General features: G+C 43.2%; 1 protein-coding gene across 1 annotated transcript in view; it reads left to right on the top strand.

The window, feature by feature from the left end:
- Positions 1-454: 454 nt before the first annotated feature.
- PDXK (pyridoxal kinase) overlaps positions 455-14,265 on the top strand; it is a 47,542-nt gene continuing 33,731 nt past the window's right edge. Inside the window, exon 1 of the mRNA XM_027689220.1 lies at positions 455-645. Coding sequence (XP_027545021.1) covers positions 559-645 — 87 coding nt within the window. The 5' untranslated portion in view covers positions 455-558. The remainder of the gene's footprint in view (positions 646-14,265) is intronic.

Raw genomic sequence — 14,265 nt, 5'->3', positions numbered from 1 at the left:
TCCAGAACCGTCTGGACACAACCCGCTGCCGCGTGCTCTGCGATGACCCTCCTCGAGCAGGGAGGTTGGGACAGACGACCCGCCGTGGTCCCTTTCCAACCCGACCCATTCCGGTGACTCCCCAAGCGCCGGGGCGAGGAGGCGCCGTGCCAGTGCAGTGTCCGGGGCCGCGTCCGCGCTCGGTGCCCCGTGTCGCCGGTGCCACCGCCGGGCGGGGCGGCCGCTGGGGCGCGTGACCGGTGACGCCGCGGGGGAGGCGGCGGCGGCGGCGGCGGGACCCGCGGCGAGAGCGCGGGGGGCGGATCTGCGGTGGGCGCCCCCTCCGCCCCGCACCCAGCGCCGGGCAGCGACCACCGCGGGGGGAGCCGTGGGGTGCCCCCGCCTCTTCCCTCCCTGCCTCCCTCCCGCGGGGGGAGCGCGCGTGTGTGTGTGTGACAGGCGGGCAGGGAGGGCGAGCGCGTCACGCCGCCCGCGCTCCGCCCCCCGCTCCTGCTCCTGCTGCCGGCGCCGCCGCCGCCAGCTCGGCCCGGCGCGGGCGGGAGGGCGGGCGGCGCAGCCATGGAGCCCGAGTGCCGGGTGCTCTCCATCCAGAGCCACGTCGTGCGCGGCTACGTGGGCAACAAGGCGGCCACCTTCCCCCTGCAGGTGAGCGGGCGCGGGCCTGCCCTCCTCCTCCTCCTTCTCCTCCTCCTCCTTCTCTTCCTCCCGCGGCGCTGCCGCTGTTCCCCTGCGCGGAGCCGGGCGGGCGGTGCGATGGCAGCGCTGCCCGCCGCGCTCCGGCGCCCGGGCGGCCCCTGCCAAGTCGGGGTAAGGTCAGGGCACGGCGGAGCGGTGCCCTCCCCGCCCGCCGCGGTGCCGGGCGGAGCGGGCGGCGGGGACCGTCCCGGGGCTCCGCGCACCCCGCGGCCGCTGCGGCCGCGCTCCCGTTAACGCAGCTCCTGCTCCGTGCCGTGGCACGGCGAGCGGGATTAGCAGGGCAGGCGGTGGTGCTTGTGGGTTTGCTCGGCTCACGGTGGGGCAGAGGCGGGACCGCAGGCGCGTCCAGCCCGGGCTCCTGCCCCTTCAGGGACGGTGGTCACGGTGTCCCGCGCCGGGGACTGGGGGCACCGGTGTCCTTGTGCTGGCACAGAGCTCAGCCCCGCTACGCCTCGGAGGCGGGGTGGGACCGCACCCCTGGGTTTCTGAGGGTCTTGGGAGGCTGTAGTGGAGTGTAAGGACTTGGCTGTGCCCGAGGAACTGGCCCGGAGCTGGAGGGTGTAATTGGATCTCGGCCTTCATGGCTGTCATGTGCTGGCTTCGGAGGTGCTTGCTTGGACCTGGCTGGTGGTGGGTAGACACTGGGTGAGCCTCTGCAGATCGCACTGTTGGCTCCTGTGAAGGGTCTGTATCCTAAAGGGCTAATCTAGGGCCTTCACTATCCGGAGGTCTTTGTTCCTTGAGGGCGTGTGTCCGTAGGAAGCTCTCTAAGAACCTCACTGCCAGTACACGGTGTGTTGTGACATTGGTTATTTTGGTACGTGCTTAATAAACGATGGTGTAACTCACTTGAGGAGACAGGAGAGATGGTGTACTCTGATAAACGATGCACGTGAGGCCAGGCCTGCAGCAAGCCAATGTCACACCCCAGTGTCACCACCCAGTTATAGTGTAACCAAGTCTCTTGAAAATTAGTACATGGTGAAGGGTGATGTATATTTGTAATCTGAGTATTGTGGAAAAATCTGTGTATGTGGAGCCCCAGGCTTGAAAGGTTGTCGTGATCTACAGGACAGCTGTCCCTTCTTTCCTAACAGAATGATCCTGAAATTGTACTTCCCCCTTCTATTTCTGTGTAGCAGAAGAGCACACAGTAATCCTTGTTCCAGAAATCTCCGGTCTCAAACTGTTGTCTCCATTTTAATTCTCTGTCCAAGGTTCTCTCTACTTTTCTGTAACTCAACCTTTCTGTGACATATGAGCCTCTGCGTGCATGACCCATGTGACTTGGCAAATGGGTTCCTGTAAAGTGTCTTTAGCTCCTTGACTGTGATAGTATAAAATACTACTGGAGTTTAAAAAATCCTATTGATGTTGTAGCTGGGTTGTGTTTAGGAGGCAGTAATGTTCCTCAGAGTATAGCGTAAGAAGAAGTTTCTGGGGTGGGTGGAAAAGAAATTCACTTGAGGTACAACCAACCTACTACTAAAGGCTGCACTTGAAAATCCTATGCAGGCAACCCTTAATGAAGTTGTGCATGCTGGAAAGTTATGTAAACCCTCGTTTTGCTAGATCATCAGATGTAGCAAGGTGCCACCAAGTGAAACTTTCCCCTTTTTTTTTATGTTTTCTTGAAACAAGGAAAGGAATTAAAAACCTGAGTCTTTCTCTTTTATTTTTTTTTATATGTAGATAAAATGGTACCTGATGCTATTCTTGAGGATGGGGGCAAGTGTGGCATGCTTATTTCCCATGCTCTTTTTTTTATTTTGGTATTCTGAACCAATAAAGGTTAAGTGAGGCTTCCTTCTGAGCTCACCAGCATTGAGTTTGCAAGGCAGGATGTGTGTCTATGTGCTTGTGAGGCCTGATGGGCTGAAATCCTGACACAACAGTTCAGGAATCTGTATTTGGACAGCAGCATCCAAATAGAAAACCAGACATGGTTTCATCTGCTGTTTGCAGACTTCTGCAAAAGCATCAGTCGTGTGTAAATGGCTCGTTCTTTGGTGGAAATCTGTGACATTATTATTTATTAGCAATAGCCAGCAATTTGCACAGCTGAGAATTCTTTAATGTCTTATTTTTTTTTAACCAGTTGGTTTTGTCAGACTTCCATTACACTAAAAGCTAAAGTATTTAAAAAGGAGGTATGTGGAAAGACTTCCTCTGTGGAGTTTATGGTAAACACTTTCTATATAGCAAACACAGCAAAACAAGAGTTATATATTAGAGCAGCTGTAATAATGAAAGTAATAGATCTGAATGGGAGATGTTAGAACCCTTTACACCATTTCAGGTTGAAGTACATTTAAGGAATTGGAGAATCTAGATTAACTAATAGGTCATAGAGGAAAAGTACACCTGGGCTTACCAGAAAATGAACTGTCCTCACCTCTGCTTTGAATTCTGCCTTGTCAAGAATTTAAATAGTTTTTACTTCCATGGTTTTACTATCTCTTAAAAAAGTTCTGAAGGTGGTTCAGAATAATTTTTAAGCTAGTCATTAGTTATTTCACAGTCATATAACCTGAGCAGCTTCTGGTATCAAGAAGTGGTTCAGGATTATCCAGCATTTAAGAGAGGAAGAGCAGTAGGGTGTACATTAACTTGGGGAGTTTCCACTGTTAGTCAGATAAATTCTTTTAAAACACCAAAAAATGTTTCTTCTACTTGACTAAGAGTTGTCCTAGTTTTTATGATATAAAATAAAAATGTGTGTTTTGACCATGCCAGTAATTACCTTCTCCAAAGAAAACCTTAAGTCTACATTTTTATCTCTTTCTTAATTGTAAAAAAAAACATGGGAAAATGACTTAGGTCAGCTCAGACTATAATGTTTTTGATATTTACGGATAGTCTTGAACTGCACTATCCAGCCAAGAGATTATAATTTACTTTCATATGCTGAGAGCAAAACCAGTATCAGTAGATCTTTGCTAATTATCTGCTGCCTTCACAAAAAAGTTTTAAGTTTTTTTTTAAATTTATTTTGTTGAACAGAGTAGTAAAATGGATTAAGGATTTTGCAGAAAGATAAAGTATATCTCTTAAACAAAATGATTGCTTTTTCTGTTTTTCAAACCCAGCTTCTATTGTGTTAATAACATGAGTCAGAAGAAGGATGAATCAATCAAAAGTCTTTTCAGAGTAACAACAAGAAATGCTCCTACTGGGTAGCCCTTATTTTTGTTACAGATCAAAGGCTGAAAAAGCCTAACCTTAAATAAAAAGTAAATACAAAGATAAAAGAATATATTTTTTCTTTGCAATAGCCAAAGATTGTCCTAAATTACATATCTGAAACAGGAATTATTGCTCTAAAATCAAACTTCAAATGAGGCTTGCAGAAGCACAGTTTTTTTCCTTACTTTTGTTTTTGTTCTTTTAGGAAAGGTAAATAAGGGGTGGATGAATTAAAAAAAACAACAAACCAAACCAAACCAAAAAAACCCCACCCAAACAAAAACATTAAAAAAAAAAATCAGGACCCCTCTGGGAAGGTTTGTTCATAGCTGTATAAACAGCATTTACTTATTATGTGGATGTCAGTACATGTAGCTACAAAATGAATACCAGTGAATACCTTGCTCAAGGTGAAGTCCCAAAAAAGACTTGTAATCCAGAAGGTCCTAACAAGGTGGTTCCCCACCTGGCAGTCTGGATTTCTGGGGAAAGGCTTTACCAGAACTTTCCAGAAGTGTTTGTCCAGATTAACCCACCTATGAAGGAAGGATGGCTCTGGCTGTCTGTGAGCTCAGGTGAGAACTTTGAACTTCTCTGAGAAGACTGGAGGAGATGGACTTTCCATCTGCATGGGAAACTGGAAGCCAAGGCAAGTGGGATAGGACTGAGGACAAGAAAGTAGATTATTCCTCAAAAGACAATTAAAAAAAAAAAGAAAGGAGAGGTCTGTGTCATTTTCAGCCCTTAATATTGCTGGAAGACGGACGAGACTGAGGCTTCTGAAGTCTCACTTTTATGTAATAGTAGGAGTTTATGTTTGTGCAGAACTCCAAACTAAGAGAGGCCTCAAATTTCTCTTCGAACTTTTAATGGAATCTTTTCAGCTACTAATGCAAAATAATCAGTTTGAAAAATTAGAGTGATTTCAACCTGCCTAAAAGACGTGCAGCTGGGACTGCAGATGTGCTGTGGACTCTGAATGACTGAGCAGAGACTCTAATAAACAGAGAGCCAGACTGACTGAACCATCCTCACCAAGGTCAAGTCTGAGTGTGTGACTGTAGGATTCATAACTGTTCCTTCAAGTCACTTAGTAGTGGCAACTTGTTAAATAAGCCTTTGTCATGAAAATACAGAAATGCTGATTGTATAGTACAGTTGGAGAGCTGCAAAAAGCATCCTAAGATGCATTAAAAGTTATTTTGCAGTGTGTATATGGGGCCACTTGGCATTTTGGACTTTTCAAAAAGGTGATGATAAATGTTTACAGTGGTTGATGATTATGATCATTTGCTAACTTTTTCATAGTCCATTGTGAAAATTTGAGCTGTGCAGATGCATATGGTGCTACTTGACATGATAGTTACACTGGAGAGTGTGTAGTGACATGTAGTGAACAAACAGTAGTGCTTTTTTTTTGACATAAATGTAGTCTTTTTGTCTACCACAACACAGCAAAGGGAAAAGATTAAGGAGTATTCAATTTGTTGTCTGCAAATATGTGCAAATATTTGATTTCAGAGCAAGCAAAAATGCTTTACCCTGATTCACCCACTGTCTTTGGGGGGAAAAAATGAGTTGTCAAGAAATTGCAAATCTTATTAAAAGACTGGAAAACCTTGCCTAAAGGTGGATTTGCACTGTTTGTGTGGAGAATATAATGTACTCAGAGACTCAGTAGCAAGTGTTTACTTGCTTAAGGCATTTTTATATTAGGAATGACCTTATTTTCTATCTTTAAGTCTTAGATTTTTCTTGGGTTTTTGTTTTTGTTTTTTTTTAATTCTTGAAGTAGTTATGTCTTATTTCTGCTCTAGATGAGATATTCTCCAGTTGGGAGAATATTTTTTTTGTCTATTAACAAACAAGGAGAGATAAAAGAGACAACAGGGATTAGATTTTTTGGGGGAAAAAAGCTTCAAGGGAAAGTTAATTTCATATTAAAATGTACTAAAATGTATTAAAAATAAAAGCATAATTTGAAATAATAAAATGTGTCTTTAATTACATATATAAGGATTGTGCAAAGGTACACCTGAGAAAAATATGGGACAGATAAATCTACTGATAGCTCTCTAAAATCTCCCTTTAAGTCAAGTGTTGTTTTTTACTTTTCACTTTTTCTATTTATATACAAAAAATGATGGTCACCCTTCCTTGAAAAGCATATTTAGTCATTTTAGATAAGGGATACAGCATTATCCATGGCTGACTGAACACATACCAGGCAGGTATTTTTAGCTTCTTTAGGCTGAAAAGATGCAAGTGGAAGTTCCACTTCAGTTGCTTGTGTTGTATGGAAAACAGGCTGGAGTTGGTGAAGCAAATTAATGTGAGGAGCTGGACATTAGTCCTGGAACATAAAATGTCCATTCTTCTGAAATTACTGTATGTGATAGAGTGTGCAGCTCCATAGAAATATATACAGAGGAGAAAAAATGATGAGCATAATGGTTGAAACATGCCAAGGAGGTCTGTGTTGATAGATAATATGAGCCTCAGCAGAAGCCAGACTAGTTCATCATGTTGTGATGTAGCTAAAAAAATATTACTGTGCTGAACTACCTGAAATTTTTTCAAGCCTTTATTGAGAACTCTAATTTTTTGGTACTAATTCATCCGTGACACCTCTGAGCTCCAGTTCCCTTAACATCTGGAACAATTATCCATAGAACAGGTGAGAGAACTGTGATACCAAAACCTCTTAGGTGGTTCATTTAAAAACAAAACAAACCTCGCTTCACCCTCTGTCATCCTTTGTAAATTTTGAGCATATGGACTAGTTTGGGCCGAGTAGAAATCCTTCCATGGTGATTTAACTTGGCTGCCTTGGGAATGTGGAGCACCTCTTCCCAGCTGGATATGTGGGATCGAGGGGGTGCTGGAGCACACACTGGAAAATGGAAAGTCTCTCCCCTGTGGCAAAGCAAAAGCTGGAGAGCTACTTTCTGATCTGTGGATGCAGTGGTTCCCAAAACCAGCAGTAAGTGGTTTTCCTGACCTGAAGAACCTTTCCAGTCTGATCACAACTGTTCCAGTTCTCCCCACTGAGGGGTCCAGTCACATTTTACCTCCCAGAAGAGGATGTGTGTGTAAATGTCAAGCAAGGATGACACAGCTATAAATGACATTAATGAGTTGAAAGGAGCAATCCATGACAGTCTTCAAGAACAGCATCCATTGGGTCATCTTACTGGAAACTGCCAAGGAAGTGAAGTTCTGGTCTGTCCCACAATATCGGAATACAGCAACATTTTTTCTCTTGCCAGATTGACAGCCAATAAAGCCAAGTGTGTTATCTTTCATGCTCCCCTTAATAGTTCTCTACTTTTTTGTTAAAACTAAATTACTTGATATCTTTGTGCTATACATGGTAATTCTGTCCCCATCCTCTCTAAGCAAATAGAAGTTATAACAGAAAAAACAATGTTGGCTAAATTCTCAAAATTTGATAGTGTTTTTGAAGAATTACACACCAGGGCTTCTGGTCATGTATTTAGTGAAGTTGGGCCTAAATCTAATCAATTTAAATATACATATTTGTTATAAATCTGTTTGTGGTATTTGCTTTGGGTGATGAGTACTACTGAGCAAGGTTAGGCTGATGGAAGACTCATTTTCCCATCCACCTAACTCTTTGCTGTGGTTATTTTCACTTTTTTGGCAGGATACAGCCCGTGTCTCACTGGACTGGGCATCACATTATGTGCAGAAACCATCAGACATCCTGAGTAGCTAAAGATGAAAAAAACAAGTTTAAAAAACAATTAAAACTGAGGCCAGCATGGACAGTATTTCCTGCAGCACAGTAATTGTTTGTTGTTTCTGTTTGTGGACCAGCACAAGCTACAGCCTGTGTCACAGCTCATTCCTTTTATAGATAAATACAGCTTGTAGCTTTATTTTGGGGGCAGTTGTTTCTGTTCTCACTGTACTTAATGGCAGTAACATTGTGCCTCTACTCATTCATGCAACAACCAAACCAATGCTTGTTTAAACTTAGGTTTTTAAATTTGAGAAGTTTTATATTGTCACCTGTCCTCTGGGGTGCAGTTTAACAACCTGCTGGTTTCAGTGGAGATGCCAGATTGAGAAACACTTGCTCTGTCCTTACCACTGACAGCCAGTCCTTCCACCTGCACTGTTTTGTGTCCACTTCCATGCTCCAAGGAAAGTCATTTTGTGAGGCCATGTGTTAAATGGCTCTGAGAAGCCATCCAGGTTTATTAAGGACTTGACAAAGAGAGAAAAGGAGAAAATGTGTGTTTATTTTGGGAGCCAATTTCCTCATCCAGTTCCCTAATACAGCCCCACACACAGCTCTTCTGGCACAACTGAGGTGCCAGAGCAGGAGCAAGCCTCAGGCTCCTGCACCTGGCACCTGCTGAAGGAATCATTCCTCAAAGTGTGCTGTTATCTAAGACATCTGCTTATTCTGAAGGAATTGGTGAGACATTTATGTGCTCTCTAGAAGCTTCATTCTTTCCCTGTCGTGGCCTTGGTGAGATCTTTACATAATGTGACCTGTTTCTGTTTTTTACAAGTATCTCTTATTGTACAGTTTAACATTGGTAGCAGAGTGGAATCCATTCAATAGTCTACCCAAGAAGTCCAAATAAAGCACATGTGCTGGATAAAACAAATCTCTCTCTTGTAGGATAACTCCACCTGAGATGTACAAAACGTGCCTGCCACATCTTGCTAATGAACTGGTGGTTAGAAGGACCTGTCTAGCCACAATATGAACAGCAGGACTAAAAATAAAATAAAAATCAGAGGAAAAGAATGTGTTGTGGGATCCTCCCCCCCATTTCATTCACTAAAATAAAAGTAGATTAATTCCATGCCTGTTGGACCTATCGTTGCTATGTCTGCCTCTTCTAATCAGTGTTTGTAAACTTCCTCATGTAGCACTGTAGGATTCCAGCTGGCAGAGTTTGCAGTGACAGTATGGTGTTTTTGTCAAATTACATCCAAGTGTAGAAGGAAGAAACATGATGATAATGAATCTGAAATTCACGGTGAACCTGCAGATTTTATAACTCTTCAGAAGAATTTGTGAACTGCAACTTCTCCATCTGAAATCGGTGTCTGAAGTCACTTTTGCGTGACAGCAAACACTCTCAGGATGGGGGTGAAATGTATTTCCTGGGTGGAAGGCAGACAGACTCCCACAGCACCACCTCATTCTCCTGGTTTTATGTTTGTCCTTTAGTGGGAAGGATGAAGGGGGAAGCAGAAGCTGTTATTCCTTGTCTTTCATTCGCCTTAGTCTTTCTAAATTGGTGTCTTGCAGATCCAACACTTGATCCCACCCCAGATGGCAGGAATGGCCTCCTGCCCATAGGAAGGTCAATAAAGCAGCTATACCACAAATCTTTGACTCTGCAGTTGGGTCTGTCCTGAACTAAACTGTTGTGGTGCAGGGAATTATGGTGGACAAGCCTGTGTGTCTTGCAGGCACAAGAGGCTGTTTGTTTCAGTAGCCTGTGGAAAAATGATGATGATGTAGAACAAGGAATTTCTTAGTCCTGAACAAAATGGCTTAGAGGGAATTTTGATAAACACATATATTTTATGTCATCTTCTTAGTTTGCATTAAATGGTTAGCAGTGCATACCAATCAGTCTGCCCAGGTGCAAAGTAAAACTGAATGACCTGGTGGTATGGGCTCTGAAACATTCCTGTGTCTCCAAAGCTTATTTGGAAGAGCATCTTTAAGGCACTATCGGGTAATCTTGAATTCGGCCTGATTATTTTTCAGATAAGTATTTAAATTGCAAGCCTTTTCAGAAAAATCAAGAAATAAACTATTTGAGAACATATTCACTGCAGTCTCAGGCTGTTCTAGTTTTTTCTGTTCAGATGGTCACGACATCACAGCTAGATCAGCCCATCTGCAAATTCTCAGTGAGTACCAATTTTGCCAGAGCACTTTGACAAAAATTGCAGTCTGCTCTGGCAGAAGAGAGAGGCATTTGTTTTCTGATTCAATCTTTAGTACGTCCTCTGTGGTGTCCAGTGCTGAAGCCAGCTTGGAAATCCCGAAAATGGGTATGGGGTTGATCAAAGATGAAAAGGGAATGTCACTCAAGAAACAGGCATTACGCTACCTGAGGTGATTAGCTTGTCCTGGTTTTGCTGATTTGGGACTAGTTGGTTTTGGGCCTGAGAACTGGTCCTGGAGCAACAAAGAAGCATCAAATCAATGTGGCTGCAGCATGTATGAAACACCCCAGTCTCCTCCCCACTTGACTTCTTCTCATGTAAAATCATAGAATATCCTGAGTTGGAAGCACCATCAAAGTCCAACTCCTGGCCCTGCACAGGACACCCCAAGAATCCCACCATGTGCCTGAGAGTATTGTCCAAACATTTCTTGAGCTCTGTCAGGCCTGGGGCTGTGACCAGTTCCCTGAGGAGCCTGTTCCAGTGCCCAGTCACCCTCTGGGTGAAGAACTTTTCTCTAATATCCAACCTAAACCCCCTGAGACAACTTCAGGCCATTCCCTTGTGTCCAGTCCCTGGTCCTCACAGAGCAGAGATCAGTGCCTGCCCTTCCTCCTCCCCTCCCGAGGAAGGTGTGACTGCAATAAGGTCTCCCCTCAGTCTCCTCAAGGCTGAACAACCCCAGTTCCCTCAGCTGCTCCTCACACAGCTTCCCCTCCAGACCCTTCACCATCCTCATAGCCCTCCTTTGGACACTAATAGCTTAATATCCTTCTTACATTGTGGTGCCCTTCTCTCAAGGTCATCTGGTGTATGATTTTATTGCATGCTTTGTAATTGTCTGTTTCTAACCTCAGAATTTGAAGTGGTCTGTTTGGTACCTGACTCTGGATTAATGAATCACCAACAGTATGTCCAGCATCCCTGTTCCTAGTTTATTTGCTCCAGTATTTTTAACCTGCCACAAGATCCCCAATATCTTAATGTTTTTTCTTCGCAGTGCCTTGTCAAATGCTGCACTAAGATGGAGCTCTATTATGTATACTGAGTTCTCTTTAGCTACTTGGTATGGTTTATTAAAAGCTCAGAAAGAGAAAAAAGAGATTGGGTTAGTCAATAGCAGTTTCAGTTCAGTTTATCAACCCACGCCAGCAATTATGCCTGCTTCACTAATTGTCAGGACATGCCTTTTCTTTTTCCCAAGTTCCTTTTTCTCAAATTGAATTTGTGTTCTAATTTTCTGCACCCAGTACAATGTATGTTTTTCAGTTCAGCAGCAAATGGAAGGAGTCGCAATTAAAGTGAAAGAGCTGGCACACGGTGAGAAGTGCAAGCTGCAACTGGGAAATTTTTCTCCCGCTCCAAATTGGTTTGATTACAGAAATTCAGCCTTTTGAAATATGTTTCTGTGCCGTGTCCAGAGGAATACAGTGGAGCAGTGGTGTTCACTGGAACTACAGTGATGGCTGTGTGAGATAAAGTTCCAAATTGTAGTACATTAATGCAAACAGCTTGTAATACAATGGATACATAGAGTGTTTCATGGCCTGACATGGAGACTTCCTTATTGGAAAGTATTGTTGCTATTACCTAGCAAAAAAAACCCCTGAACCTCAATTACCTCGTCTGACAGGGTAATTTTAACAGTGGCAGTAAAGTTAATTCTGTTAATGACTTTCAATTAAGCTTGGGTTTAATATATATATATATATATAAAATTGGAAAGAATAGAATGAGTTTGATTTATGTGATACAGTTATTTTTTTAGACAAATACAGGAATTCCAGCTAATTCAGTTTGTGAATTGTATACACGCTCTGCTCAGAGTCAGCAATTTTGGGTCTTACCACAAGATTTCTTGAAAATTCCTCATAAATTGTGTCTGGTTTATTATCTGTCTTTGTGCTGTAAAAATTTGTTCTCTGACTGATGCATCTGTCAGTGTTACATTGCTATAACAATAGTTTTCTAGTTGATGTAGGGCCTACCATATGTGTGTCCTGTTAATAGCAATAAAGCCAGCTGTGATCTAAATGTGGATGAGGAGGGAGGTCCTCTGAAGAAAATACAGGATCATGTAGTGGGGCTCTTCAAGCCTTCAATTGGTTTTGTGTTGCCATCACAACCTCTCAGATAAGGCCCTCTGGAGTTAACCAGATGTGCCTTTGCAGCCCTGAGCCAGCCTGTTTTGCTTTCAGTACAGACATCATGGTTCTGGTGGGCTACTGGTTGATATTTTTAGATGCTGTCCCCTTGCATGGGGCACCAGACACTCTCTGTTAGTTTGCCTGTCTACTATTAACTTCTTTTTTTTCCCAGATCTGTTTATTCAAGTGCCTTATGCCAGTGCACCTTGTTGCTGAATTTGCTTATGTTAAAGGTATTTGTGGAGGCAGAGGAATAAGACTCTGATTAAGCAATTATTAAGTATTCATTAATTAAAATTGACAGTCATAGGATATTTGTTGGGATAAGCCTCACATGGTCTTAATAAAAAAAATGGTGTGGGGGGATATATTTGTATTTTGTGTGTATATATTTGAGATGCAGGATTTGCTCTTAAGTACTCATTTATTTTTTAAAATGCTGCTGTGTGCTTTAAGTGACACAAATCAAAGCACTTCCCCCCTGTTTGGAAAATTTGACTGACTCCTGAAACTGAGGACTTTTTTTTCTTTCTGTAGAGCCTTGTGGCTTGTCATGTGCTGCCATATTTGAAAATTAAACACAACTTCACAAGATGATTAAGGGACTGGAGCACCTCTCTTATGAGGAGAGGCTGAGGGAGCTGGGGCTGTTCAGCCTCCAGAGCAGACACTGAGAGGGGACCTCTCCCAGGTCTGTAGGGTCTGCAGGGAGGGGGCAGAGGATGGACCAGGCTCTGCTTGGGGGGGCCCAGCAATGGCACAAGAGGAACAGGCAGGAACTGATGCCCAGGAAGTTCCACCTGAACATGAGGAAGAACTTCTTTTCTGGACAGTGACCCAGCACTGAACAGATTGTCCAGAGAAGGTGTGGAGTCTCCCTCACTGTGGATATTCCAGAACCGTCTGGACACAATCCTGTGCCATGTGCTCTAGGATGGCCCTGCATAAGCAGGGAGGTGGGACCAGATGACCCACTGTGGTCCCTTTCAGTCTGACCCACTCTGTGATCCTGTGATCTTGTGCTTTAGAACTTCCATATCTTGATCACGAGTGCAGCTCTGTGAGAAATCTTTCGGTAGCAAAACTGCTTGTTTTTACCAGGAGAATGAAATGCATACACTGAAAGGTTTGAGGGTAGTATACTCTTTTAGAACTGGTTTAAAACAACATCCTAATATCTGTCATGGTTCCTTGCTGCTCATGCTCTCCTGAATGATGTGTTTTGTCTGTAGAGAGTTTCGCTCTAGACTTCAGTGAGAGATTTCAGTGGAGTGTTCGTCAGCATCTGAGCAAGTTGCAATAAAGATAAGCCTGACTATCACTTCTAATCTGCCTGGGTTTCCTGGCTTCATGAACCATTCCTATGCATAACAGTTCAGTAACGGAGAAGGAAAGCAGCTGAAATTAATGGTTGTTTCTGAAAATATATTTGCATGTTGATCTTGCCCAATAAAGGAAAACAAATCAGTAGCACAGTTGAGTTTACATACCTGAATCCTTGTTTTGGATTCTGCACAGAATTCACTGTATTGACATTTTAAGATCTGTCTGGGTGGTTTTGATTCACTTGTTTAGTGTGTGTTAACCTTCTTGGTTTTTTAAATATTTACTGCTACTTTGCTCTAACTCGTCAGTCTGTTACCATCTGTTGGCACAAAGGACAGGACATGGTTCATTCATGGTTCCACGTTCATCCTGGCTTGGATGGTTCATATTTGAATATTAATTAGAAACAGAGTCATCCTTTTTCCATAAAAGTTTTACTTACAAAGTGAGTATCTTGCTACAAAGCAGAAGAAATACAAAGTGTTATAATACAAGGCTGCATTTATTTCGGGGAGAGTGAGATGCATGGCAGTCAAATCCTCCTTCCAAAAGTGGAATCTCAAAAAGTTTTCTTCTCCTGATTAGCAGAATCTTGTTCCTTCTTAGACAGTGCCCTTTTCTTGTCAAACTGCTTTTCCCTTGGAGATAGATCTACCTTTTAGACATGCAAACAAGCAAACTATATAGCAAGATTTTCACCTGTGGGACATATGTAGCTCAGATCTGGATGTGAAGTTCTAGCTAGTTATGCATACAAGAAAGAAGGTACCTTGTGTTCACAATAAAAGAATTTATGTGAAAGACTGGCTGAGCTTGATTTCCAACTTCAGCCTCTGATACTTTCCATGGATTTGTCATCTACTTTGGGGACTTAGCTGAGAAAATTGTTTTTGATGAGTTCTGGTATGGTGAAGCTAACATTTTCTAAAATTAAGAATTTCGAAGGAACTGGAGGGTTTGG

The sequence above is a fragment of the Neopelma chrysocephalum genome, unplaced genomic scaffold, assembly GCF_003984885.1.
Source record: "Neopelma chrysocephalum unplaced genomic scaffold, ASM398488v2 Primary Assembly neopelma1_76, whole genome shotgun sequence".
Classification (NCBI taxonomy): Eukaryota; Metazoa; Chordata; class Aves; order Passeriformes; family Pipridae; genus Neopelma; species Neopelma chrysocephalum.
Note: the sequence above shows the minus strand (reverse complement) of the source record. Positions and strands in the feature narration are given on the sequence as shown.